At 38.4% G+C, this 24664-nt stretch overlaps 1 protein-coding gene across 2 annotated transcripts in view; it reads left to right on the top strand.

Annotated features, from left to right (window-relative positions):
- The window catches only part of KDM3B (lysine demethylase 3B), a 62714-nt gene that overhangs the window by 5222 nt on the left and 32828 nt on the right, over positions 1 to 24664 (top strand). Inside the window, exons 2-7 of one of the 2 annotated variants that reach the window (XM_045794590.2) lie at positions 9776 to 9943; positions 13777 to 13890; positions 15150 to 15255; positions 16928 to 17052; positions 18644 to 18718; positions 21093 to 21692. In XM_045794590.2, the coding sequence (XP_045650546.1) occupies positions 9776 to 9943; positions 13777 to 13890; positions 15150 to 15255; positions 16928 to 17052; positions 18644 to 18718; positions 21093 to 21692 (1188 nt within the window). The remainder of the gene's footprint in view (positions 1 to 9775; positions 9944 to 13776; positions 13891 to 15149; positions 15256 to 16927; positions 17053 to 18643; positions 18719 to 21092; positions 21693 to 24664) is intronic. The other variant, XM_045794591.2, reaches the window with a different exon arrangement.

Raw genomic sequence — 24664 nt, 5'->3', positions numbered from 1 at the left:
GTGTATATGTGTATAATTGCTAATAGTTGTCTCTTACTTTGTGTTTGCGTTCTGTTTAATTTAGAGCTGTGTAGTATATCCACCAGTGATCACGTACACTGGTCATTTTGTCCCTCCAGCATTCTCTCCCTTTGCTACATAATCAGATCTTTCCTCTTAATTACCCATTTGTTTCTAAGAGTTCCTTCACTAATTCCCCACCTGCCAAGGGCTCATTCCCTCCTTCAGTGCTTACTTGCCGAGTTCTCATTTCCAACTTGTTATGGTTGATTCAGTTCCCCACTTCCCTTCCTAAATGGTGGGTAAGTAACATGGCCTTTTCTTTTGCTAGTGATTTTCTCAACAGCTGGAGTTGATTCCTGTAGGCTTTGCTTCCACAAGGCCTGGGGGACACAACACCTGTTGCTGCTTCTCAGTTTTCCACTGCCTTTGACAGGTTGGTGGTTTTTAAGCCCTCCCTACCCCACTACCCCAACTGCCAGAGTGTCTTTTACTCCTGTTCTGTAGATGGGTAAAACCTGCCTGAGTGTTCAGTAGTGACTCATATAGTATGACCTCTCAGTTTTGCCAGGCCAAAAACTCCATTTTTGTATGTGTGTTCAGGGGTAACCAGGCTCTAGGGAACTGATTCTCACTAACCAAACTCTCTGGAGATTGATTTGTAAATCATCATATAAGGTTATTAATTAACAGTGGGAGATACTCCTATCCAGAGATCTGCACAGAGCCCCCTCCTGGTTCCACTCAAGAGACCAAATTACAGATAAGAAGGACCCTTGGTGGGGCGCCTGGGTGGCACAGCAGTTGAGTGTCTGCCTTCGGCTCAGGGCGTGATCCCGGCGTTATGGGATCGAGCCCCACATCAGGCTCCTCCGCTATAAGCCTGCTTCTTCCTCTCCCACTCCCCCTGCTTGTGTTCCCTCTCTCGCTGGCTGTCTCTGTCTCTGTCAAATAAATAAATAAAATCTTAAAAAAAAAAAAAAAAAAAAAAGAAGGACCCTTGGTGTGCAAAGAACCGAATGAGGGAAATCAGGTGTTGCCAAAAGGATATTTATAGCAAACATCCCTGATTCATTGGTCTTGCACTTTTTAAATACTTTCTGGCTTCTGCTTTGTTTCCCCTTTCCCCTTTGCTTTTAATGTTAACCATTGAAACCCTATAAGGAGAAGAGAAAGCCTCCATTCCAGGTTCTACCACCTCTGTAAAGCCTTTCTGAATCCCCAGCATCTTATTTTTTTTTCTTTGCTCCTTTAGTATTTTGTCACATGCCTCTTTTGGAATATTAATCACAGTTTTTCTTCTTATAGATATATAACAAGATATATAGCTTGTGTCCTCCTACTGCATTGTAAGTTCCCTCAAGAACAGAACATGCATTTTTCTGTTATTAAAGAGGCCTTCTCTGACTACCATATCTTAAAAAGAATATTTAGAAGCCGGTATTAGATTGTTAACTTTCACTTCTCATTTATTATGGAATTTCTACTCTGTGGCCTCCGCCATAAGGTGTTTATGATTGATCTTTAATTTTTTTGTTACATATGTCTCTTGATATGGTCTCGGTACTAATTTTTTTGTCTTGAAATTGTTGGAATCTTACTTGGGACTCCAGCCCAAGGTCCATTGTCTACAGGTTTTTGTGACTTAATCTGGGTTGTTAGATTAGAAGCATTAGATGTTTTATTTTTATGATTCTCAGGTAATGCATGCCTGTGATACAAAATGAAGAAATTATTTTGATGATAATTTTAAAAGTAGCCCCTGTATGTCATAACCGATTAGAAACTACTGTTTATGTTTTGATACATATTCATCTAGCCTCTTTTTTAGAAATGTTAAAAGTCGAATTCATACTGTATTTTCAGTTTTGTGTTTCACTTTTTTACTTAATGTAGCAATTTTCCTGTGTTACTGAAAACTTTTGTATATGGGTGATTTTAATTTTCTTGGTGCTTTTCTTGATTTTCCACAGGTAACATGTATTGTTCTCATAACTGAAAGGAAAACAATAAAATGCTCTCTAACAAAAAATCTTATAATTTTATTGGCTGGATAATTTATTTATTCCTCTTTCATTGAATATTGAAGTTGTTTCAGATTTTAGGCTTTATCAATTATGCTGTGATGAGCATTTTTGTGAATAAAGCCTATCCTGTGTTTAGGGTTATTTCCTAGGATTATTGCCAGGAGTGTTGTTATGGAGACACAGAGTGTGCACATAAAGATTCTTGATAGATAACATTTTTTTCTTTTTTTAATATTCTACCAATTCATAATCAGACCAGTAGTATGAGTTTCTTAAGGAATGCAAGTTTATCAGGAGCCCAAAGTCTGCTAGGCTTTTTATGCTTTTATTTCATTTAATCCTCAGACAATCCTTTGAGATACTTACTGTCCCTATTTATAGGCAAAGGAAGTGAGGCGCAAAGAGGCTAAAGTGACTTGCCCTGGGCTACACAGCTAAGAAATGAAGAAGTTGGGATGCAAATCCAGATCTTTGTGATTCCACAGCCCCTAAAAGCACTATATATGTGTATGCTTGAGTTTTTATTCTGGTTATCTCTATGATACTCGAGTACTTAACATTTAATTTATTGTGGATGTTAGAAAGTGGGGGTGGGGGGGTGAGGTGGTGAATAAGGTTAATTGTTAGAAGGCTCTCTCTTGATCAAAGGACCCTTATAGAGAAAATTGGTTTTTTGTTTGAAAACTGCTGTCTTCTACACATGCATCATTCCCCATCTTTGCTGTCGAGATATCCCAACAATTTTGTAAAATCATTTGAAGCAGACTTTACATTTTGTTTAGAATCGTTAAAAAAACAGAATTCAGCTGGTAGATTTTATAGATCTTACTGGCTTTATTCGACAATACCTGAATCAGGCAGCAATCCTTGTGGCTGATAGAAAGGAACTCCAGAGAGCTGTGCAAAATGAAAGACTTTTATAGGCAGAAGGAGGCGGGACAAGAAGGTTGTTCTAGCAGAGCTGATTGTTTCACACAAGGCCACTTTCCTGGGGGGACAGTAGGGGTCTATTAGGCCGATTACCTCACTAGTACTGACCAGGTACTTCCAGATTTACGGGTTTAAGATTCCATTCCTGGGAGAGGTTTTGTTGTGGTTTGATGACTTGAGCTTAGCATGAGTGACTCCATTTTGGACCTGTTGTCCTTTTCGAACGGAATGTAGGTAGGAAAATTGGAAAAGAAAATTTAGGGACCTTGGGAGTTGAGTTAGTCTTCCATTTCCCTTAGTCAGTCATCACCATATCCTGTTACTTTTATCTCTGTAGTTTTTCAAATAAACTTTTCCCTTCATACAGCCTTATGGGGTTAGGCCTTTTTCATTTCTTTCCTTGGTTATCATGAATTTGTAACTGGTCTCCCTGCCTTCAGTTTCTTCTCTCTGTAATTAATCTTCCACGCTGTTCCCAAAGTTAATTCTTTCCCTTTTAAAAAGTATTATTTATTTAAGCATTATATGAATACTTTTTTTTTTTTAGGAAGAGGAAGCATTTACTGATTAAGGCTAAAATACTATTACTCCTTTTCCCCCAATCCTTCTGTTCCCTTACTGTCCCCCCAAAATCTGCAACCAGCTTTTTTTAAAGATATTATTTATTAGAGAGAGAGAGTGAGAGAGAGAGAGAACAATCGGGAGGGGGGGCAGAGGGACAAGCAGACTCTGCTAAGTGGGGAGCCTGACGTTGGCTCAATCCTAGGACCCGGAGACCACTGCCAGCACTGAAGTCAGACATTCAACCAGACATTCAACCGACTGAGCCACCCAGATGCCCCCTGCATCCAGCTCTTTTGCATATAATACATCTTGGAGATCTTTCCTTGTTAGTGTTTTAGAGGTATCTCATTTTTTAAAAACTTATCCATACTGTTTCATAGTATGAGTAAAGTGTGTTTAGCCATTCATCTAATTATAAAATACTTCGTAATTTCTATTTTGATTTCCTGTTTTAAACTGAGCATTGAGAAGTTTTTCCCCTAGATGGCATTTTCTTTATAATACATTTTATGATGTCTTTCCCCTTCCCCTTTGAAACTATCAGTGGCTGTATATCAGGGAACATAAACCCACATGTGTCCAGAGTACCAGGCTTATGTAAATAGCTAGGTGACAGACCGAAGGGTGTAGTGGAGATTGGCAACTGGAGAGTGCAGACACTGCCTAAAGATGTTCAATGCACATGTAAAAACAAACCAACAAAAAAACCACGCTGCTGGCCAAACAAGACACTTTTGCCACCAGATTTCAATGCATCATGCATTAACATGCCAATCAGAGCCCTTACAGCTTACTTACTGATAGCTATGGCTGCTTCCTGGAACACTCAATCTGCTTTATGTTTCTCTTCCTTTGTACCTGATGGAAAGTCTTCTCTCTTTTCTTTGCTAGAATGCTTGTCCTTTAAGACGCATATTGGGTACTACTACCTCTTCTGTGAAACTGTTCTAGTTTCTCAAGGCAGATGCCTTTTCTGGCCTAATATAGCATGTTCAGATCTTTGTTACTGCCCTTATTACATAGCCCTGTAATCATTTCTATACCTCTCTGTTGATTCATCTGGGGTGTGAGTCCCTCCTGTCAATTGCTAGCTTTATTCACCTTGATACTCTTGGCCCCAGTAAATCCTATACATTAACATAAGAGGTGTTCTATTTTTGTTGAGAGGGAATAAATGAATAATTTTATTAATTGTAGGAAGAATGGCCTTGGGGGGAACCAGAATCCAAACTGATGATTAAACAATAAACATGAAAGCTTATATTACTCAGGTTACTACTATCTGATGTTATCAAACTTAGGAGAAATTAATTGATTTTATTAAAGAATTTCTTTGATTTTAATATCGCTGAAATAAATGTAAATCACTTAGATACCGTAAAAGGAATTTTGAAACAAAAGCAGGAGTGTTACCACTTACTTCCCTTAACTAATGAAATATTTTACATCTAGTCCTTGGATTTTAGCTGTAGCATGTGTAGTTCTGTTTGCTACTTCTAATACTAGAAATTGTTAAAAGACTTTAAATAATTGGGGCACCTGGGTGGCGCAGTCGTTAAGCATCTGCCTTCAGCTCAGGGCACGATCCCAGCATTCTGGGATCGAGCCCCACATCAGGCTTCTCCGCTGGGAGCCTGCTTCTTCCTCTCCCACTCCCCCAGCTTGCGTTCCCTCTCTCGCTGGCTGTCTCTGTCAAATAAATAAATAAAATCTTTAAAAAAAAAAAAGGACTTTAAATAATCAACTCAAACTGTTTAGTCTTCTGTTCAGATAATCAACCTACCTTAGTCATCTCTGACTCAATCCAACCACAATCATTGATTTTTGTTAGTTTATAGCCCTTTCTCCATTTTAAGAATTCATGTTCTAGGTACTTTGATCTGAAATGATTTTTTATATGTTCTAACTTCTTCCATTACTCTAGCTAGGAAGTAAAGCACAGTGCAAGGGCCAGAAATAAGCCTCACTATTCAGAGAACATGTTTACATATATCCACATTCCATATTGCTCTTTATTTTACTTTTTCTAAAGACATTTCTTTTGGAGAGAGAGCAAGTGAGTGAGCAGTGGGGAGGGGCAGAAGGAGAGGGAATCCCAAGCAAATTCTGCACTGACCACAGAGCCCTATGTCACCATAGGGGGCTCGATCTCAGGACCCTGAGATCAGGACCTGAGGTGAAACCAAGAATTGGACGCTTAACCGACTGCACCACCCAGGTGTCCCTCCATATTGCTCTTAAAACAAATTCATATTGTTAGGCGTGAGGTATTTCTTGATCCCAGAACATACAGCACTGTTGTTGTCAAAGTAAACACTTTTTTCCATATATGTGGAACCCACCTTTGCCCAGGTGGTTTGAGAGAGAATTTCCCTTAAGTGAGATCTGGCTTTCCAGTAACTGAACTTTTCCCTGATGTTTTCAGATAAGTGATGATAGGATTCCTGAATATTAACTTTTAATGTTGAAGTTCTTTTGTACAGCATAGAAATTGTTACAGCTGTAGTACAATGACTTCTTTTAGTGTTGTTCTTGTATTTGTGTGTTGCTGTAACTTACGATTTTGTGACTCATGGGTTGGTTTTTTTAATGTGGTGGCAGATTAGAACTGCAGCATGGCACCTGGCCGTCATTTGCCATGGAGCCTCAACCTCTAGTTTTCTGAGTGATGCCCAGTACAGGACTGTGTCACTCATCGTCTGACTCAGCCAGGGCATTTAATACTTCATACTTCTTTACATGCCATGAAAGATGTTGTGTGTCTTTTAGCCACCTCCTCCTGACATCAGTTATGTAATGGTACCACTCTGGTTCAAAATCCAAGCCATTTTTGCATTTTCCTTTACCCTTTTATCCAGCTTGGTGATAGAACTCATGGATTCTAATAAGCACAAGTCATTTTTCCCTAGTCTTACTGCTCCCACTCTAGGTCATGGAAGAACACTCCCTCTTACCTTCTCCCAACTCCAGTCCATCTATATCCACTGGTAGGTAGGTGACTTTCCTTAAAACCAACTGCTCTGTTCATATCTTGACCTCAGAAACCTTTTAATGGCACTTGTGTACATGCATGGACACACATACAAACATACTCACCCCTCCCATTGGCAGCTGGTTTTTATCCCAGTATTCAAGATCTTCCACCTTGACTCTTAGTTTTTTTAACCTCATCTCCCACTCCTTCCTCCACAGTTTGCTTGTATAGCTCCTGGCCATCCTAGAACTTGATTGGGACTTTTTTTTTTTTTGGCCTCAGACCATTCAAGTCCCTCTGGACCCCTGAGGTGATCTCTGCTGCCTCTGAACATCCCCCATACTTTATTTTACTTTATTTCTCTTTATTTTATGGCATATCATTGCCTAAGTAGTGCTTTGCAGCTGACCAAAGTGCTTTTGAATCCATTACTTTATTCAAATTCCACAACCTGGGGTGGGAGGTCTTATCACAAGGGAGGAAGCCAGTGCTTGAGGAGCGAAGAGTGATGTGTCCAGTTTTGCAGTTCATACAGTGGATCTAATGCTCAAATCCAAGCCTCCAGGGGCGCCTGGGTGGCTCAGTCATTAAGCGTCTACCTTTGGCTCAGGTCGTGATCCCAGCATTCTGGGATCAAGCCCCGCATCGGGCTCCCTGCTCATTGGGAAGCCTGCTGCATCTCCCTCTCCCACTCCCCCTGCTTGTGTTCCCTCTCTCGCTGCCTCTCTCTGTGTCAAATAAATAATTTAAATCTTAAAAAAAAAAAAAAATACACCCCAACCTAAGCCTCCAAGAACCTAAGCTCCACCTTTGTTTATTTTGCTGCTACTACCTTTCTTGGTGCCTGAGTCTGCACATTAAGTGTACGTTTGATTCTCTCTTCCCAGTTGTCTGCAAGTTATTTGAAGTTGTGTTTTATTCCCTTGGAACATATATGTATATATGAGTGAGCCTATTCATATATTAAATACATTGCAGTTCAGTATTCTCTTTCTCTGTAAAAAATCATGCTTCTGCTCTCTGAGCCTTGTTTCCCCTGTGTGTGTGTGTGTGTGTGTGTGTGTGTGTGTGTGTGTGTGTAAGTAGAAGTGAAGCTTACTTGTTACAATAATAAAACTAGAGCTTTATGTAATGAATTTAATTTCTGGGATAACTTTTCGGCCATGCACTCCACATCCACGAGTATGTATTGCCTGTGAAGAGATCAAGCCTAATGCTAGGCTACTGAGAAGTGATTTCACACTCTTCAAGTATAAGTGTCCTGAAATTTCATATAATTGTACCTGTAACTTTGTATGTTGACTGGATGAGAACATGTATACCAACAAAAGCTGATACGAATTCAGTAACAATGTTAATGGATTTAAATTTTATTCATTATATATATCATCAACATATCTTTTTAAAGATTTTATTTATTGATTTTTTTTGAGATGTGGGGGGAGAGCACAGAGGGAAGGAGAGAAGCAGAATCCCCATTGAGCAGAGAGCCAGATGTCGGGCTCCATCCCAGGACCCTGAGATCATGACCTGAACCAAAGTCAGACACTTAACCAGCTGAGCCACCCAGGTGACCTCATCAACATATATTTTTAAAATAATAGTACATACAGGGGTGCCTGGGTGGCTCAGTCGTTAAGTGTCTGCCTTCGGCCCAGATCATGATCCCAGAGTCCCAGAGTCCCGGGATCGAGCCCCACATCAGGCTCCCTGCTCAGCAAGAAGCCTGCTTCTCCCTCTCCCACTCCCCCTGCTTGTATTCCCTCTCTTGCTGTGTATTTCTCTCTCTCAAATAAATAAAATCTTTAAAAAAAAAATAATAGTACATACAAATACAACACATATATGCTTGGTGCCCCTAGTACTTACAAATCTTGGTAACTTCATGGTTCCCAGTTAAGAGTCACTGCTATAGGGATTCTGGATTTGTCCTACATCACTCATTCTTGCCTTAGGAAGCTGCTTGTGAGAAATTTCCTACAGTGCCAAAGGGTTGGAAAAGCATTGCTTCCCTGAGTAATTGCTTTGTTTTCCTTTTAGACGGTAGGAGGGGTGCCTGGCTGGCTCAGTGGGTAGAACATGTGACTCTTGATCTCTAGGTCGTGGGTTTGCCCCACATTCGGGGTAGAGTTTAATTAAAAAAAAAAAAAAAAAAAATGTAGATGGTGGGACCTATGCAGCTGACTTCCCATTTTCAAATTGGCCTTTAAGAAGTTTAGAAGCAAAAACATCACTCAGCCATATAGCCGTATAGTTCCTTGGGGCCAGCTTAAGTTTTCTGTTTTATACTTTGATAGTGACTTCCTGTTGTAGTTTGCTTGGTCTTGATTTTTTTTTTTCATTTATATTTTATCGTTTTATTGCATGTGTTTCCCAAAAGCCAACGAAAATTCTATGAAAATGAATAAACACTCTAGCCCTTCTATGACCAGCTATATCTTAGGTCCTGGGTATATCTGTTCTGAATACTGATACCTATTTGCATATGTCTTGCTCTTTATGCTGCATGTGAAGCATGCTCAGAAGTCAGAATTTATACGGGAAAGCCCAACCTAAGCATACTATTTATTAGAAGAATGTAGTTTCATTTAATATGAATCACTTTCAGAAACTTCTTACACTGTCTACTTAACCGTATCTCAAAAAGTAGAATGTCTCTTGTGGAGGGAAGCAAAGCCTCGTTGATGATGATAGCATGCCTCTAACAGGTATAAGATCACTCCTGGCAGGGGTAATTTAAAAAATCCACACGCAGGACTGGGAGGGCAACTTTTTTCAGTGTTTATTCTTTTGAGTTTTGTACCATGTGTGTATTATCACCTATTCAAAAAAATTTATCAACAACGTTCACAGTTATTTTCAGCAGAAGTGTAAAAAATTTCTCTCCAGCCTATTAGACTGTGAGCTCCTTGAGACAAGGAAATAATGCTAGATTTCTCTCTTTGTATTTCTGAACCTAGTCCAGTGCTTTATACATAGTAAGCCCCCGGCTGGTGTGCATAGATATAAATTGGAAACCAAGAGTTACAAATTTCAATAGGATCACGGCTAAAAATTGTTGACTGTGGATGTGTCCCCTTAATTCTGCTACTCTTTTTAGAGTGAAGCTGAGCGCAGCTTCCTTGCTCTGAAGTAAGACTGATTTTTATTGAAATTCATTAAAAGAACTTAAAAAACAACTTAGTAGAATTTTTCCTAGTCACGGTTCATGTTTGTTTAATTATTACAGTGGAATTTTTCCAGATGTGACCTCCAAACTCCTTTTCATCTCTTTTTGCAGATCTTTGTAGAATTTGATGGCTGTAACTGGAAGCAACACTCCTGGGTTAAAGTTCATGCTGAAGAAGTTATTGTGCTTCTGCTGGAAGGGTCTCTGGTGTGGGCACCCCGGAAGGACCCGGTCCTTGTCCAGGGCACTCGAGTCTCAGTTGCACAGTGGCCAGCCCTGGTGAGTGACTTATTGGCTAGGAACATATTTGGGCTTTACTCCTATACTATAACTGTAACTATGGTATTTACCCAGTAGCTGAACTCTTTAGAATTCCCAAAACTCTGAGCTTGTCCCTAAACATACTTTTATTCTAAAGCAAAAATTGGGATATCTTGTCTCCTGTGTCTTCTGAAACTTACTTTGTTTTATTGAAGTATAATTAACATACAGTGTTTATATTACTTTTAGCTGTAAAATATAACGATTCAACAATTCTACATATTACTCAGTGCTCATTGTGATAAGTTTACACTCATCCTCTATTTCACCCCTGCCCCTACCTACGTCCCCTCTGGCAACCACCAGTTTGTTCTCTGTATTAAAGAGTCTGCGTTTTTTGTCTCTTTTTTTCTTTGTTCGTTCATTTTGTTTCTTAAATTCCACATAGTGTGAAATCATATGGTATTTGTTTTTCTTTGTCTGACTTATTTCACTTAGTATTATACTCATTGAGTCCATTCATGCTGTTGCAAATGGCAAGATCTCATTCATTTTTACGAATGAATAATAGTCCAGTGTGTGTGTGTGTGTGTGTTCTTTATCCATTTATCTGTGGATGGACACTTAGATTGCTTCTATATCTTGCCTATTGTAAATGATACTGCAAGAAACGTAGGAATGCATGTATCTTTTCAAATTAGTGCTTACGTTTTCTGTGGGTAAAATACCTAGTTGCGGAATTAATGGATCATCTGGTAATTGTATTTTTAATTTTTTGAGGACTTTCCATATTGTTTCCCACAGTAGCTGCACCAATTTACATTCCCACCAACAGGGCAGGAGGGTTCATTTTTCTCCACATCCTCACCAACACTTGTTATTTCTGGTGTTTTTGATACTATCCATTCTGACAGGTGTAAGGTGGTATCTCATTGTGGTTTTGATCTGCATTTCCCCGATGAGGAGTGATGTTGAGCATCTTCTCATGTGTCTGTTGGCCATCAGTATGTCTTCTTTGGAAGAATGTCTGTTCAGGTCCTCTGCCCATTTTTAATTGGATTATTTGGGCATTTTTATGGTGTTAGGTATTTTGAATATTAACCCCTTATGGGATATATCATTCTCCAAATATTTTCTCCCATAGAGTAGGTTTCCATATCATTTTGTTGATAGTTTCCTTTGCTGTGCAAAGGCTTTTTATTTTGGTGTAGTCCTGATAGTTTATTTTTGCTTTTGTTTTCCCTTGCCTGAGGAGACATATCGAGAAAAATGTTTATATGGCCAGGGTCAATGAAATTATTGCCTATGTTTTCTTTTATGGTTTCAGGTCTTAACATTTAGGTGTTCAATCCACTTTGAGTTTATTTTTTTATTGGTATAAGAGAGTGGTCAAGTTTTATTCTTTTGTATGTAGCTGTGCAATTTTCCCAACAGTATTTGTTGAAGAGACTATCTTTTCCTCATTGTATATTCTTGTGTCCTTTGTCATAGGTTAATTGACCATATGAGCTATAAGCATGGGTTTATTTCTGGGCTGTTTATTCTGTTCATTTGGTCTTTGTGTCTAATTTTGTGCCAGTACTGACATTTTTTATATTAGATAATATTTGATACTTTTGTCTCAAAGAATTTTTTCACCCTGTCTTTTCATAGTAAGGCTATGAAACAATGTAATCCTTAAAGGCTTTTCTTTCCGTAAGAAGTCATTATTTTTCCCCCAGCTAGATAAAATTGACATACAACATGGTGCAAGTTTGTGAACAACATGATAATTTGATGTACATATATATTGTGAAATGATTGCCACATAATGTTAGTTAATACATCCACTGGTTCACATAGTTAATATTTGGTGTATGTGTGGTCAGAACTTTTAAGATACACTTTCTTAGCAACTTTCAGGTATACATTATTGTTAACTTCAGCCACTGTGCTTTACATTAGGCCCCCCAGAACTTATAACTGAAGTTTGTACCCATTGACCACCTTTACCCATTTCATATTCCCCCGACCCATAGGAATCACCAGTCTCCACTGTATCTCTGAGTTCTTTTTGTTTGTATGTTTTTGTTTATTTGTTTATTTTTTGTAGCTTCCACATGTAAATAAGATCATATGTTTATTTGTTGTTCTCTGACTTATTTCACTTGGTATAATGCCCTCAAATTTCATCCCTGTTGTTGTAAGTGGTGGGCTTTCCTCCTTTTTTGCTGCTGAATAGTATTCCCATGTGTGCACACACCATATCACTTTCCTTATCCATTATTCCATCACTGGATGCTTAGGTCATTTCCATGTCTTGGCTGTTGTGAATAATGATGCGGTGAATGTGGGGGTGCAGATAATCTTTTGAGATGGTGATTTCATTTTCTTCATATATATACCCAGAAGTGGGATTGCAGCATCATATGGTAGTTATAGTTTTAATTTTTTGAGGATCCTCTGTTGTTTTCCATAGTGAGTGCACCAATTTACGTTCCTCTCAGCTGTTCACAAGGGTTCCCTTTTCTCTGCCTCCTTGGCAGCCCTTGTTATTTTTTGTCTTTGATGATGGCCCTTCTAACAGGTGTGAAGTGATGTCTCCTGGTGGTATTTATTTGCATTTCCCTAATGATTAGTGATGTTCAGGCCCCCTCCCCACTTTTTTAGGGAGAGAGAGTGCCCACGGAAGTGGAAAGGGAGACAAGGGGAAAGGGAGAGAGAGAATCTCCGTTCTCAATGCAGTGCTTGATCTCAGGACCCTGAGATAATGACTTGAGCAGAAATCAAGAGTCAACACTTAACTGAGTGAGCCACCCAGGAGCCCCTGTTCATCCCCTTTTTATGTACTTATTGGCCATTTGTATATTTTCTTTGGGAAAAAAATGTCTATTTGGGTGATTTGCCCGTGTTTAAAATTAGATTATTTGGTTTTTTGCTTTTGAATTGTATGAATTCCTTATGTTTTGGGTGTTAACCCTTTACCTAATATATGATTTCTCCCATTCCTTATATTGCCTTTTCATTTTGTTGGTCATTTCTTTTGCTTTGCGTAAAGCTATTTAGTTTGTTATGGTCTCGCTTATTTATCTTTGCTTTTGTTTGTGCTTAGTTTTTTGGTTTTTTTTTTTTTTAATTTTTGTTTTCTGCAGTCTGACAAAATAGTGCTGTAAGTTTACTTCTGAGAGTATCCATTTGTTTATATGCTGTTAGCAAAGTAAAGGCATAAATGTTACTTTTTAAAAATCTAATTCTATGGCTAACCAGAGTAAATAAATAATATTCAAAACAAATATTTTTTACCTATTGATTATACACAACATCATTTACTGTACTGTCTTTTTGTTTGTTTTTAAGGCCATTTCCAATTGAACTTTTAGAAGAAACTCAAATGGACATGGGCCCCTGGGTGACTTTTGTAGGCTGTTTATGAAACAGCAATATGAATTTACCCATAAACATTTATACCAGTGATTATTTTACAAATCTCACAAAGATTTCAGGAGTTCTAGAGATGATAATGGTGTAAGTCTTTATTCTGGGAATTTACTGTAATTTAGCCCTCTTAAAGCCTGACAAGATTAGTCAGATCCCTAGAGGGATTGAGGAATTTCTCATTCTTTGTGTCCTTCTTAGCTGTAAATACGAGTATATTGAGCTGACTTTCTGCTCTAGTCTGCTTCCTATAATTATTTGTGGGGTAGATGCTGGGTTAGGAATGTTTTTAAGGACTTACGCTTTAGCTTATCTGTATTTACTGGGATAAAATATATTAATAATAGGTATTTTCTCTGAAGTTAAATATGTGGTTGAATTGTTGTCTGTTTTCTCTTCCAAGTACTAATCAATTTCTTGTCCTTTCTCTTTCACAGACTTTCACTCCCCTAGTAGATAAACTTGGTTTGGGTTCTGTGGTTCCTGTTGAATACCTTCTGGATCGAGAGCTGCGTTTCCTGTCAGATGCTAATGGATTACATCTGTTTCAGGTACTTAACACTTGCTCTAGTCTTAAACATATTTTTCCTCCTTGCTAGTTTTTTTTTATTATTATTATAAGTATGTTCCCCCTTTTCTTTTAGCATTGAAAGAAGTACTTCCTCCTAATAATTCCGTGTGCCTTTTTTTTAAAGATTTTATTTATTTATTTATTTGCCAGAGACAGAGAGTACAAGCAGGGGGAGAGCATCAGGCAGAGGGAGAAGCAGACTCCCCGCTGAGCAGGGAGCCTGATGTGGCACTAGATCTAAAGACCCTGGGATCATGACCTGAGCCAAAGGCAGATGCTTAACTGACTGAGCCACCCAGGCGTCCTTCCCTGTACCTTTTAAAGTTTCTCTGCTACCTTGGAAGTTCATTCACTAGCTGAGGCTTGTTTCTGCTTCTGCGCACCCCACCCTACCCTGAAACCACTTAAGACTTAAGACCACGATTCTAAGAGTCTTTTCAGAAGGTGGCTTCCCAGAGGTAGCTGCTTGTATAACTTAAGGGCGCCTATATACTTAGGTCAGTGGCAGATGAGCTGGGAGTTTGGGCTGATTCCAAGCAGCATTAAATATTGAAGAGCTTAAGTTTATCTCTACTTACAAAGAAAAGGGATAAGTTAGTAGTTTAAACAAACTAGCATTTGAGTTAGAGTTTCAGAATTTATGGATGATAATATTTATTTCTCACTTGAAAGGTTTACTGTCTGAAGGTTAAAAATTGGGACATTTCTAAGAGTTTTGCTGTCTTATTGAAGCAGCCAAAGACAGTATTTTCTTAACTGTGTTGTGTGAAATATTAATGATGATTTCTTTGTTGATACGTCTTCCTCCCTCTTTAGGCCTCACTCCCTCTCACCACCCTTGCCTTATTCATCTTTGGGGTACTGGTGCTTCTATGAGTAGGCACTCATTAAATGTTGGATAAATACCAAAATATGCCAAAAGATTTACGTGAAATACGATATTTTGTGGTCAGATATGTATGGGAAACACTGACCAAAACAAAGTTTTTTCTTCCATGTCTTCTCAGAGCCTTTAATATACTACTGTGTATAGAAAGATAGAGTATATAATATTTCCTGAACCTAACTGATCCTAGCATCATTATTTTTTGCAGAACATCTCATGAGACTAGGGTTTTACATAACATTCTTTGGCGGTGCTGGCATAGAGCTCCTCAAGGGTATGATTTTTCTAATCTGGTTAGATACTACTGCTATTTATTTTAATATTTGGTTGTTTTCTTCTTTTATCTTTACCAGATGGGAACAGATAGCCAAAACCAGATTCTTTTGGAACATGGTGCACTGAGAGATACAGTTAATGCTTTGATCAGTGACCAGAAGCTACAAGAGATATTCAGCCGAGGTAAGAACAGGTAGTCTTCTGTCCCTGAATCCTGAATCAGGTATGTGATCAGTGTTGAAAGTGATAGAATGGGGAAGACACCATGCAGCTCTAAACATTTGTGCTGCTTTTTGTGGGGAGAGTCAAGAGTATCCAGTTAGCTAGATCTCTAGAATAGTTTGGAAAAATAGGATCTCACTCAGACCACTGTCTCCTCTTTAAATTACATTTCATAATATCTAATTTTGTCGTGAGTTTTGTTCTGTTGGGTTTTTTTTCCCATTTTTAAAATATTTATTAAGGACAAACTTGTGGGTGCCTGGGTGGCTGAGTCAGTTAAGCATCTGACTCTTAATCTCAGCTCAGGTCTTGATTTCAGGGTCATGAGTTCATGTCCTGCACTGGGCTCCATACTGGGCGTGGAGCCTAATTGGAGTGTTAAGATAGTAGAGCTAGAAAATCTCTGCCCTTACTGAGCTCAGTGTCTGAAGTTCTCAAGGAGTAAAGACTATTAACGTAAATAACAACTTAGAGTGCAAGGTATGTTCATAAAAGAAGGTGTCCACAGACTTATTCACGTTAACGTGTTGTTTTTTTTAAGAATGAAAAGAAAAGAATTGTTAGCTTTTTCTAGTTCAGATACAGATTTTGCCCAAGGTTCCACATAAAGAATAGACTCTTTATCCTTCCCTTCATGTTGCACATCTACTCCCCTTGCTTTCTGAGCCTCTTGAAAATCATGATTTTCAGTGAAATAGGGTCTTCGGTTCTCTTCTGTCAAACTGTATCTGAATGGGTAAAGGTAGGAAAACTGGTTTATTGGGGGAAGGAGAGTATCAGGAAAAAGTGATGTTTAATAATCAAGGAAAAATATGGAGGCAGAAAGAATGTGAGGAAAAAATTAATAGAGAGAAGAAAGTAGAGTGGACAGAATGAGAGGAGGAAATGTATGGGAGTATGTATAGAAAAACTGAGGAAACTTAACTACTGTTCTGAGAGTATTTAAAATGAGTAATGATTTAGCTATATAGTCTCAAATATATGAGATATGGAAAAGAGAGAAACTGTCCTTCGAGAGAAACTGTTCTTGGAGGGCCAGCTGAAATTGCAGGGTAACATTACTTACTGATAAAGTAATATCTTTAAAATTCTGTGTTCCTTGGAAGACAGGTGCTTTATTTGTTCAGACTATTATTAGTGCAGAGGCTGGAAACCTCATAAATTGAACTCTCCACCTACTGTTACTGAAAGGCAGCAGAGTGTAAATGATTATCGTTCCTGTGGTCACTTAACAGTATACTCAACTTACTGGCCTTCCATTTTTTATATGTATGTGTCAGATCAGATATGTCTGATAGATTTTCTACTACCTGTAGTTGTTGTTTGTAAGTTTTCTTTCTCTTCCCTATATTACTTCTGCAGTTGGAAAATTGACAATAGGTGAAATCAGATCTGGGATATGCTAAGGAATCTCCAAATAAACAGAATTTACAAAGATCACTAGAAAAAAAATTGTGTTTTGGTTTTAAATTGCTGAGTATGGTAAATCTGAAAGTGCTCATTTATTCAACTCCATACGAGAGAACTGAAAATGCTAAATATTTACACCATATAGTTTTCCTTATGCTTTTAGAAATAATTATGAACTATAGCTTAGCCAAACATACTCAGTACTGACTGATCTCTCCTTTAGGTCCCTACAGTGTCCAAGGTCACAGGGTCAAAGTATACCAGCCAGAGGGGGAAGAAAGTTGGATCTATGGTGTTGTAAGCCATCAAGACTCCATCACCCGTCTTATGGAGGTCTCTGTAACTGAGGTGAGGTTTTGGCTCATTTCCTTTAAGATTCATCTATCCTCTTACAGAGAGTGATGTCGAGGAAGGGAGCACTTGACTATGTATTAGAAGACTTGGGTTCTGTCTCTGGTTCTTTCACTTAATGACTGTATGACCTTGAGGAAAAGCTGTTCAACTTTCTTAACCTCATTGTTCTCATCCGTAAATTGAGAGATAAGTAGGAACTCTCCAAGCCCCACCTCAGCGCTGTTTTGGGAACTGAGATAATATATTGGAAAGTGCTTTGAAATCTGTAAAAATTAATATAAAAATGTAAAGTGGTATTGTCCTGATTTTATCATATCCATAAAGGTTAGTAGTTTAAAATCTAGTCAGTGAGGATTTGCTTCTGTAATACTTACACCACTCCCCTTTAGATGCTAAAAACAATGAATTGTTTCTAATGAAGTAAATAAAAATAAAGCACAGCATCTAGAGCTACCTGGAGAATTTTCTAGGAAAAGCAACAGATGAGTGTTTTGAGGCAAACAGAAATGTATTTGTGCTATCTTTGAATTGGTTTCAGATTTGCCCTTTGCAGTCACATGTAATGTAAGCGTAGATGTTTTTACTTAATTCCTTATTGAGTTTTCAAAACAATTAATAATAGTCATTTTAAAATGTCAGAAATACATATAAATAAGGTAGATATGGAAGCCACCCTTTCCGCTAGGCAAATATTCACTCCCCTCATTGGTAACCACCATTAATAGTTTGGTATGTATTCCATAGTCTTTGAAATATCTTGTGTGTGTGTGTGTGTGTGTGTGTGTGTGTTGTAATATTTCCACGTTACAAATTTATGTGATAAGTGTATGAGCCATATTTTATTAATAAATGGGATTATACAATATATATAGTTCTGTAATTTACCTTTTTTACTTAGCTGTAGATTATCAACATCTTTCTGTGTAAATATACGTAGAAATTTGCCTCATCCTTTTAAAATAGATGCATGCTGTTCCACTGAATGGGTATATTATAACTAATTTAATCTTAAAGTGTTGGACATTTAAATCATTGTGCAAATAATGCTACGGTGAATATCCTTGAACATATATTATTATACACTACTTCCATTATTTATTGGTATAAATTTCTAGGTATATAATTGCTAGATCAAAGGATATGCACGTTAAATCTGACAGGGTGTTAAATCAGCTGCTCCCCATTGTTTTTATTGTTTATTGATAGAGTGGTTCTTTTAATGATTTTTGGTTCTGTAGGATAATACTTTCTGATATGTACAGAATAGGAAGATTTTAGAGATGCAGAATTTGAAATGAATGTCCCTAAAAGAGACACTTGGGCATTGAACTCAATTCTTCCATTCATTAGTTTAACAAATATTTGAGTGCTTATAGTATTCCCGACCTTGTTTTGGATGTTGTTATTCTGACAGTGAATGAGATAGTAGAGAACCCTGCTTTTGTGGAACTTTCATTCTATTAGGGGAATAGAAACAAAGAGATAATTCCATGGATTAGAAGAATACATAATTATGTCTTTGGACAGGGCTTAAATCTTGTTTCTCCCCTTTTTCATATTTTCTGCTATCCTTCTCCTACTCTAGAGTGGTGAGATCAAGTCCGTAGATCCCAGACTGATCCATGTGATGCTGATGGATAACTCAACTACTCAGAGCGAGGTACAGTAGTCGAATGAGTCTCTGAGCAGACTCATGGTCTTTCTTTATCTTGTTATACAGATTCCTCATGTGCGTGTTATCCATGGATACCATTCAGGTTTCCACTCTAGCCACTACATTTCTTGCTCCCTCCAAGTCTTGTCTAGTTAAGGGAATATAGTCTCAAGAAGGAAGTACAGTTGGAGCAAACCCTTTTAATCATGGCTGTGTTGCCTAAGCATTTTAGAAATCTTGGCCTAACTATTTCTTCTTACATTCTTTCAGGACAGGTGTATTTGGTATATTTGAAAGATACAGTAGACAGTTAAAGCTGTAATTGGTAGTAATATTTATAACCTACCTAGTAATAAGAAATGGAGAAGCTGCATCTTTTTTCTTTCCATTAAGTGGTAGTGAGCTCCAAGAATTCTGAAATTTTGTATCCCAAGAAGAAATAAATCAAAAGGTGCCTAGTTCAGTGCTCAGCACACAGTGGATTACTCCATAATTACTATGAATCAGGCCAACTCTTGTTTCATTCAGAATTACCATAACCCAAAAAAAGATACATAATAAACCAGTGCCTGAACCAATCAAGGAATACTATGGGAATTTCTTTCACTAAGACATTGACAAGACGGCCATCTAGCCACATGTTCCTCATAGTCTCTTAGCATCTCTGTGATATTGCTGTCTTGGCCAGTCATACTAAGTCTATGGTTCTTCTCATCTTTATCCAGTCATTCTTGACTTGATAAAACAAAATCAAGTTAGGAAAAGAAGAATCAGGGTTAAATTTAATAGTTCTTTACTATGTATTATATTACAACAAGTAGGATAAGTCTCTTGACTGTTTATATGACTGAAAATATGCTTTACTTCGATGGTGTGTTGGGCCCCTTTTAATTCCCTTCCTTTCTTCATTCATTCATTAAGTACCTTTTACATGCCACACACTATGCCACTGGTCAGATATAACTGGAGAGTACTGGTCTCCATGTCTTATGCTGTCTACTCACATGTGAGTTGCTCACCAGAAGTAGGACGTACATATAAGTTATTGCTCAGGGAGGTTGCAGTGAGCCAAGATCAGCAACTTGGCTAGATGTATAAGAGGTGAGATCTGTGGTTTTCAGCAGCAGATTACCAGAAGTGTGGGGGAAACAACTATTTCTTGAGCTTGACTAAGAGCTGTAGAAGAAAATTAAGGAGAAAAAGTTGGAAATGAAGGCAGCAAAAAAAAAAAAAAGCGAGAATAGAGAACTAGAACTGGCAAGAAGAAATATAAAATTTGAAAAAGTTACAGTTACAATAGCTATAATAATGGTTACAACAAAAATACAGATCTGTACAAAGAAGCTATAAACATTCAAGGGTAATAAGATTAGTTTAATGAAGTTGGTAAATAATAATGGCTAAATAACTATATGTCACTAGCTTATTGCCACCCCAACACATGTTATCTGGGTAAAACTATCTGAAAGCTACCTGAATGAAGCTAAAAGAAAAAAAAGTATTGCTTTGTAGTGGGATACCATTCTAATAATGGTCTAGGTAAAAGTTCTTGCTTGAGAGCATGGTAGCTGAGCTCCAAGCCCCCTTCCCCTTGTCCTTGTCAGGGGAGGAGTTTATTTAGAGATAGGAATGATGTCTTCTAATCTTGTATCTTTTGAGGTTGCTTGGCCTCTCAATTAAGGCACAAGTCAGATTTCATGAGATAGGCTGAAATTATTGGAAGAGCTAAGGGCTTTGGCTGTTTGGTCTATGGTAGCCTGCCTTTTTGCGTTCGTTTGTCTAATAATTTGAAATAAGTTCTGGAGATTGTTTGTGTATTTACAGTGTCCACAAGAGCAATCCAAACCTGTCTCTGTTGGATTCACTTTTCCTTTGGTCACAGACTCACAAATGTTGGTCTTCCTATTGTTAAGTTGTCACCAGTTTTCTTAGTGACTTCTGGATAGAGGAGATTTTGTATTTCAATACTTGAAATGCCAGTTTCAGTCACACAAGGGGAAAATATGAAATAAAGCAGATTTTTTTTTCATCAAAGGGCAAATGAGCTCCCATCCTAGCACTAGCAGTCTTCTTTTGTAAATGAAATTCCACAAAATTTTCAAACCCTCAAAAGAGTCCATTTGAGGAAGCTTTTTACTTAAAGGAAGTTTTGCCAAGTGAGTTAATCTCTCCTAACCATTATCTTGAATATGTGTGTAAATTGAGTCACAGGAAGGTTGGAGCTTTCTGACTAACGGGATGTCTTAGAGCTGGAAATGGAATGTAGCAATCTGCCTGCTTTGATTGTCTGCTTCTAGAGATGGGAAAGAGCTAATGGTTTATGGTTTTCACAGGATGGAAGGTTCCTTGTAATAAATCTTTTTTGAATTTTGTTTTGTAGGGGGGTACGTTAAAAGCAGTAAAATCTTCCAAAGGAAAGAAGAAGAGAGAGAGCATAGAGGGGAAAGATGGCCGGAGGAGGAAAAGTGCTTCGGACTCTGGGTGTGACCCTGCATCAAAGAAATTAAAAGGAGACAGGGGTGAAGTAGACAGTAATGGGAGCGATGGAGGTGAGGCGAGCCGAGGGCCCTGGAAAGGAGGGAATGCCAGTGGAGAGCCAGGGCTGGATCAGAGAGCCAAGCAGCCACCGACTACATTTGTTCCCCAGATTAACCGCAACATTCGCTTTGCCACTTACACCAAAGAAAACGGCAGGACTCTGGTGGTACAGGATGAGCCTGTAGGTGGGGACACACCTGTACCTTTCACTCCATATTCTACAGCCACAGGTCAAACACCTTTGGCCTCAGAGGTGGGTGGAGCCGAAAACAAAGAGGCAGGAAAAACACTGGAACAAGTTGGCCAGGGCATGGTGGCTTCAGCAGCTGTGGTCACTACCGCCAGCTCCACCCCAACCACGGTGAGGATCTCAGACACTGGCCTTGCAGCAGGGACTGGGCCGGACAAACAGAAAGGCAGCCGGTTACAGGCCCCAGGAGAGGTGAGTTGTTCCAGGGGCAGATTTGCAAGATTTGGGTTCATTCTTTTACCCTACTTTAATGTTAACACGTTAAACAGCATCTAAAATGCCACAGGGGAGGAGTATTTCTGAGATGTGCTTAAATTGTACTCTGAATAGTCCTTTACTGCTCATTGGGCAAATGTGTATATTTTAATAACTTTATTAGCTCTTAAAAGTCACCTGAACAATTGCACTAATCAAAAACTGATTATAAAATCCAATTTAATGAGATGCTCAAATATATCTGGTGGGGAATCTTTTTAATTCAATTATCTATTTAGTTCACATAGTGGTTGAGCCTCTACCAGGCCTATGAGAGGCAAGGTTAATGAATTACAGTGTTGGTAACCGTGAACACTATAATTAAGGCTATGTGAAAGCGGCTATTACCATCCCCTGTTTTAGTTCATCATTTTCTGTGATATTTTCCTTTGAGGCTAGGCTTCTTTCCAGGATTTGATATGGCCATAAAAGTTTCTCTTTTTTTCTAACTTACTCTTTTTAAGCCTTACCCAGAAAATTTGATGGAATTAATCACAGTAGTATCCAACTTACTATGTTCTTTATCCGATACACATGTTCGTTGCTGAAATGGAACTTCTGTTAAATACAAGTTAACATCAAGTTGGCTTCCCAGTCAAATTTGAAACAATATCAGAATCATTTCTTACAGTCTTTTGACTCTTATTTTGGTCACCAAAGAATGATTTATGATGCTAGTCATTTTTTTTTTTCAGACTGGCTGTTTCCTCAAGTTGGAATATGAAATACAAAGACAAAATACTAAATGATTTTTTAAATTATGTATAGGAAACTACTGTGTGCTAAGTACTGTATATTATAAACAAAGAATTGAAATCCCTATTTGAAGGAGCTCACATCTTAAGATGGAATCATTTTAGGTATAACAGTGCCAGGTAAAACATGGCATATACATTTCATCTGAGTTCTTCCCCTCCTAGGAGATGCAGTTTGTGAATCCTTGGCGTGCAGGGACGGGGAGGGAGGTGAAAGGTCCAGGCAAAGGAGGAGAAGGCCTGTAAATGCAAATTTCACACTGTTCATGATTTGTCCTCTGTTAGTTGACCAGCATTCCCAAGAGAACTAGGTGAGAATCTTATGTGGATTTCCACTGTGTAAGTCATCATATTGCTCAAATTAATTAAAATCCAGTTCATCTCAAAGGCAGTGTAGATGTAAAGGGGGATTACAAAGTAGACTACATTTTATACGTTTTATATGCTGCAGGAAGAGACACACTGAATGCTGTTATTCTTGGGGTAGCAAAGCTGAATAGAGGAAACGTGAATTCAAAGGGCATTTTCCAAATAGGTTGGAGAAGTTTCTGTGACTGTATCAGTGATTTTGGTATTGTGTCAGCCTAAGTATTGTCCTGGGATCTGATTTGAAAGTATAGAAATGGAGGTTTCCATTATGATGTCAAATCTAAAATAGGAACACAGCCCCCAGGAAACTTCTTGCCCGAAAAATTAAGTTGAAATCAGTTTGTCATCACTTTCTTATAAGAAAAGGATTTAAAATTTAATCATTCAAAGGAAAATGAAAGGCCATCCAAATTATTTTTCATTCATGTGTATATTTATTTTTAAAGGGTAACTTTAGTAGTGAAACCTGAGCTACCCATGCTGGATTGTTGGAATCATGCAGGTGTCAAGGCTCCTGGCCAAATTCTGCTAATGAAACAACAGCCAGGGGCGCCTGGGTGGCTCAGTCGGTTACACGTCTGCCTTTGGCACAAGTCATGATTCTGGGATCCTGGAATCAGGGCCTGTGTCTGACTCCCACTCATCTGGGAGTCTGCTTCTCCGTCTCCACTCATCTGGGAGTCTGCTTCTCCGTCTCCACTCATCTGGGAGTCTGCTTCTCCGTCTCCCTCTGCCCCTCCCCCGGCTTGTGCCCTCTTTCTCTCTCTCACTTCATCTCAAATACATAAAGTCTAAAAAAAAAAAGAAACAACAGCCAGTCCTTAGGGCTATGTCCTTCTATTGTCTTCTTTTTTGTTGGGAGGGGGTTTAAGTCAGTAGTTGCTGATTAGTGGGAAGGAAAAGAAAAAGAATGGGGTGCCTGGCTGGCTCAGTCTGTAGAGCACGCGATTCTTGATCTCCGAGCCCCATGTTGGGCGTGGAGTTTACCTTAAAATTAACAAACAAACAAACTTCAGGTTTTTAACTCTAAAATGACCTGAGGCAGCCTCTGTAGCAGATGTCACCTGGAAGCAAGCCATAGGTGGCCTGCCTAGTTCTCATGCCTCTGTGCCACCATTAAGGAAAGTCCTAACGTAGGCTTCTCTTGCATATTTAAAGAATACCTTAAGTAAACAACCCCTCCTTTTTTGGACAGTAGCCGTTTAATTTATCTGGAATAATTTTTTTAATTGTAGAGAAGTAACCATTAAATTTACCATTTTAACTATTTAAAGTGTTATAATACTGTGGTATTTAGTACATCCACAGTGTTGTGCAGTCGTCAGCACTTTCTAGTTCCAAAAATTTTCATCACCCCGGAAGGAAGCCTGATACCCATTAAGCAGTCCTGGAATAAGTTTTGTTACCAATGTTTTAAAATGAATGTTTAGAGATAGCATCCTCTACTACCTGAAAGTTGGGTTTAAGTGTTCAGACCTGCATATGGAGGTTTCTCTTTGCGTGCATATATGGATGTGTAATATATATGAAAGGTATCCTGCTCTTTACACACACACACCTTTTATTCACATGCAGAAGTTACCATTTTCAAGGTGAAAAAAAGGAAAATGTTTTTTCATCTCCAGTTTGTCGGGCTGAATACTTACGTTTGGTGGGTGTATGAGTATTTATACTTTTCCTGTTTGGAGACTTGTTAGATCCTAATGATAACAAGAGGGTTCAGTGATGAGTGTGCCTTCTTTCTTTCTTCCTTTTTCTTTAAATTTATTTATTTATTTATTTATT

Source organism: Ursus americanus, chromosome 5 (genome assembly GCF_024610735.1).
Source record: "Ursus americanus isolate L20-20 chromosome 5, mUrsAme1.1.p, whole genome shotgun sequence".
Classification (NCBI taxonomy): Eukaryota; Metazoa; Chordata; class Mammalia; order Carnivora; family Ursidae; genus Ursus; species Ursus americanus.
The sequence above is the reverse complement of the archived record's forward strand: the minus strand, read 5'-3'. Positions and strand labels throughout refer to the sequence as shown.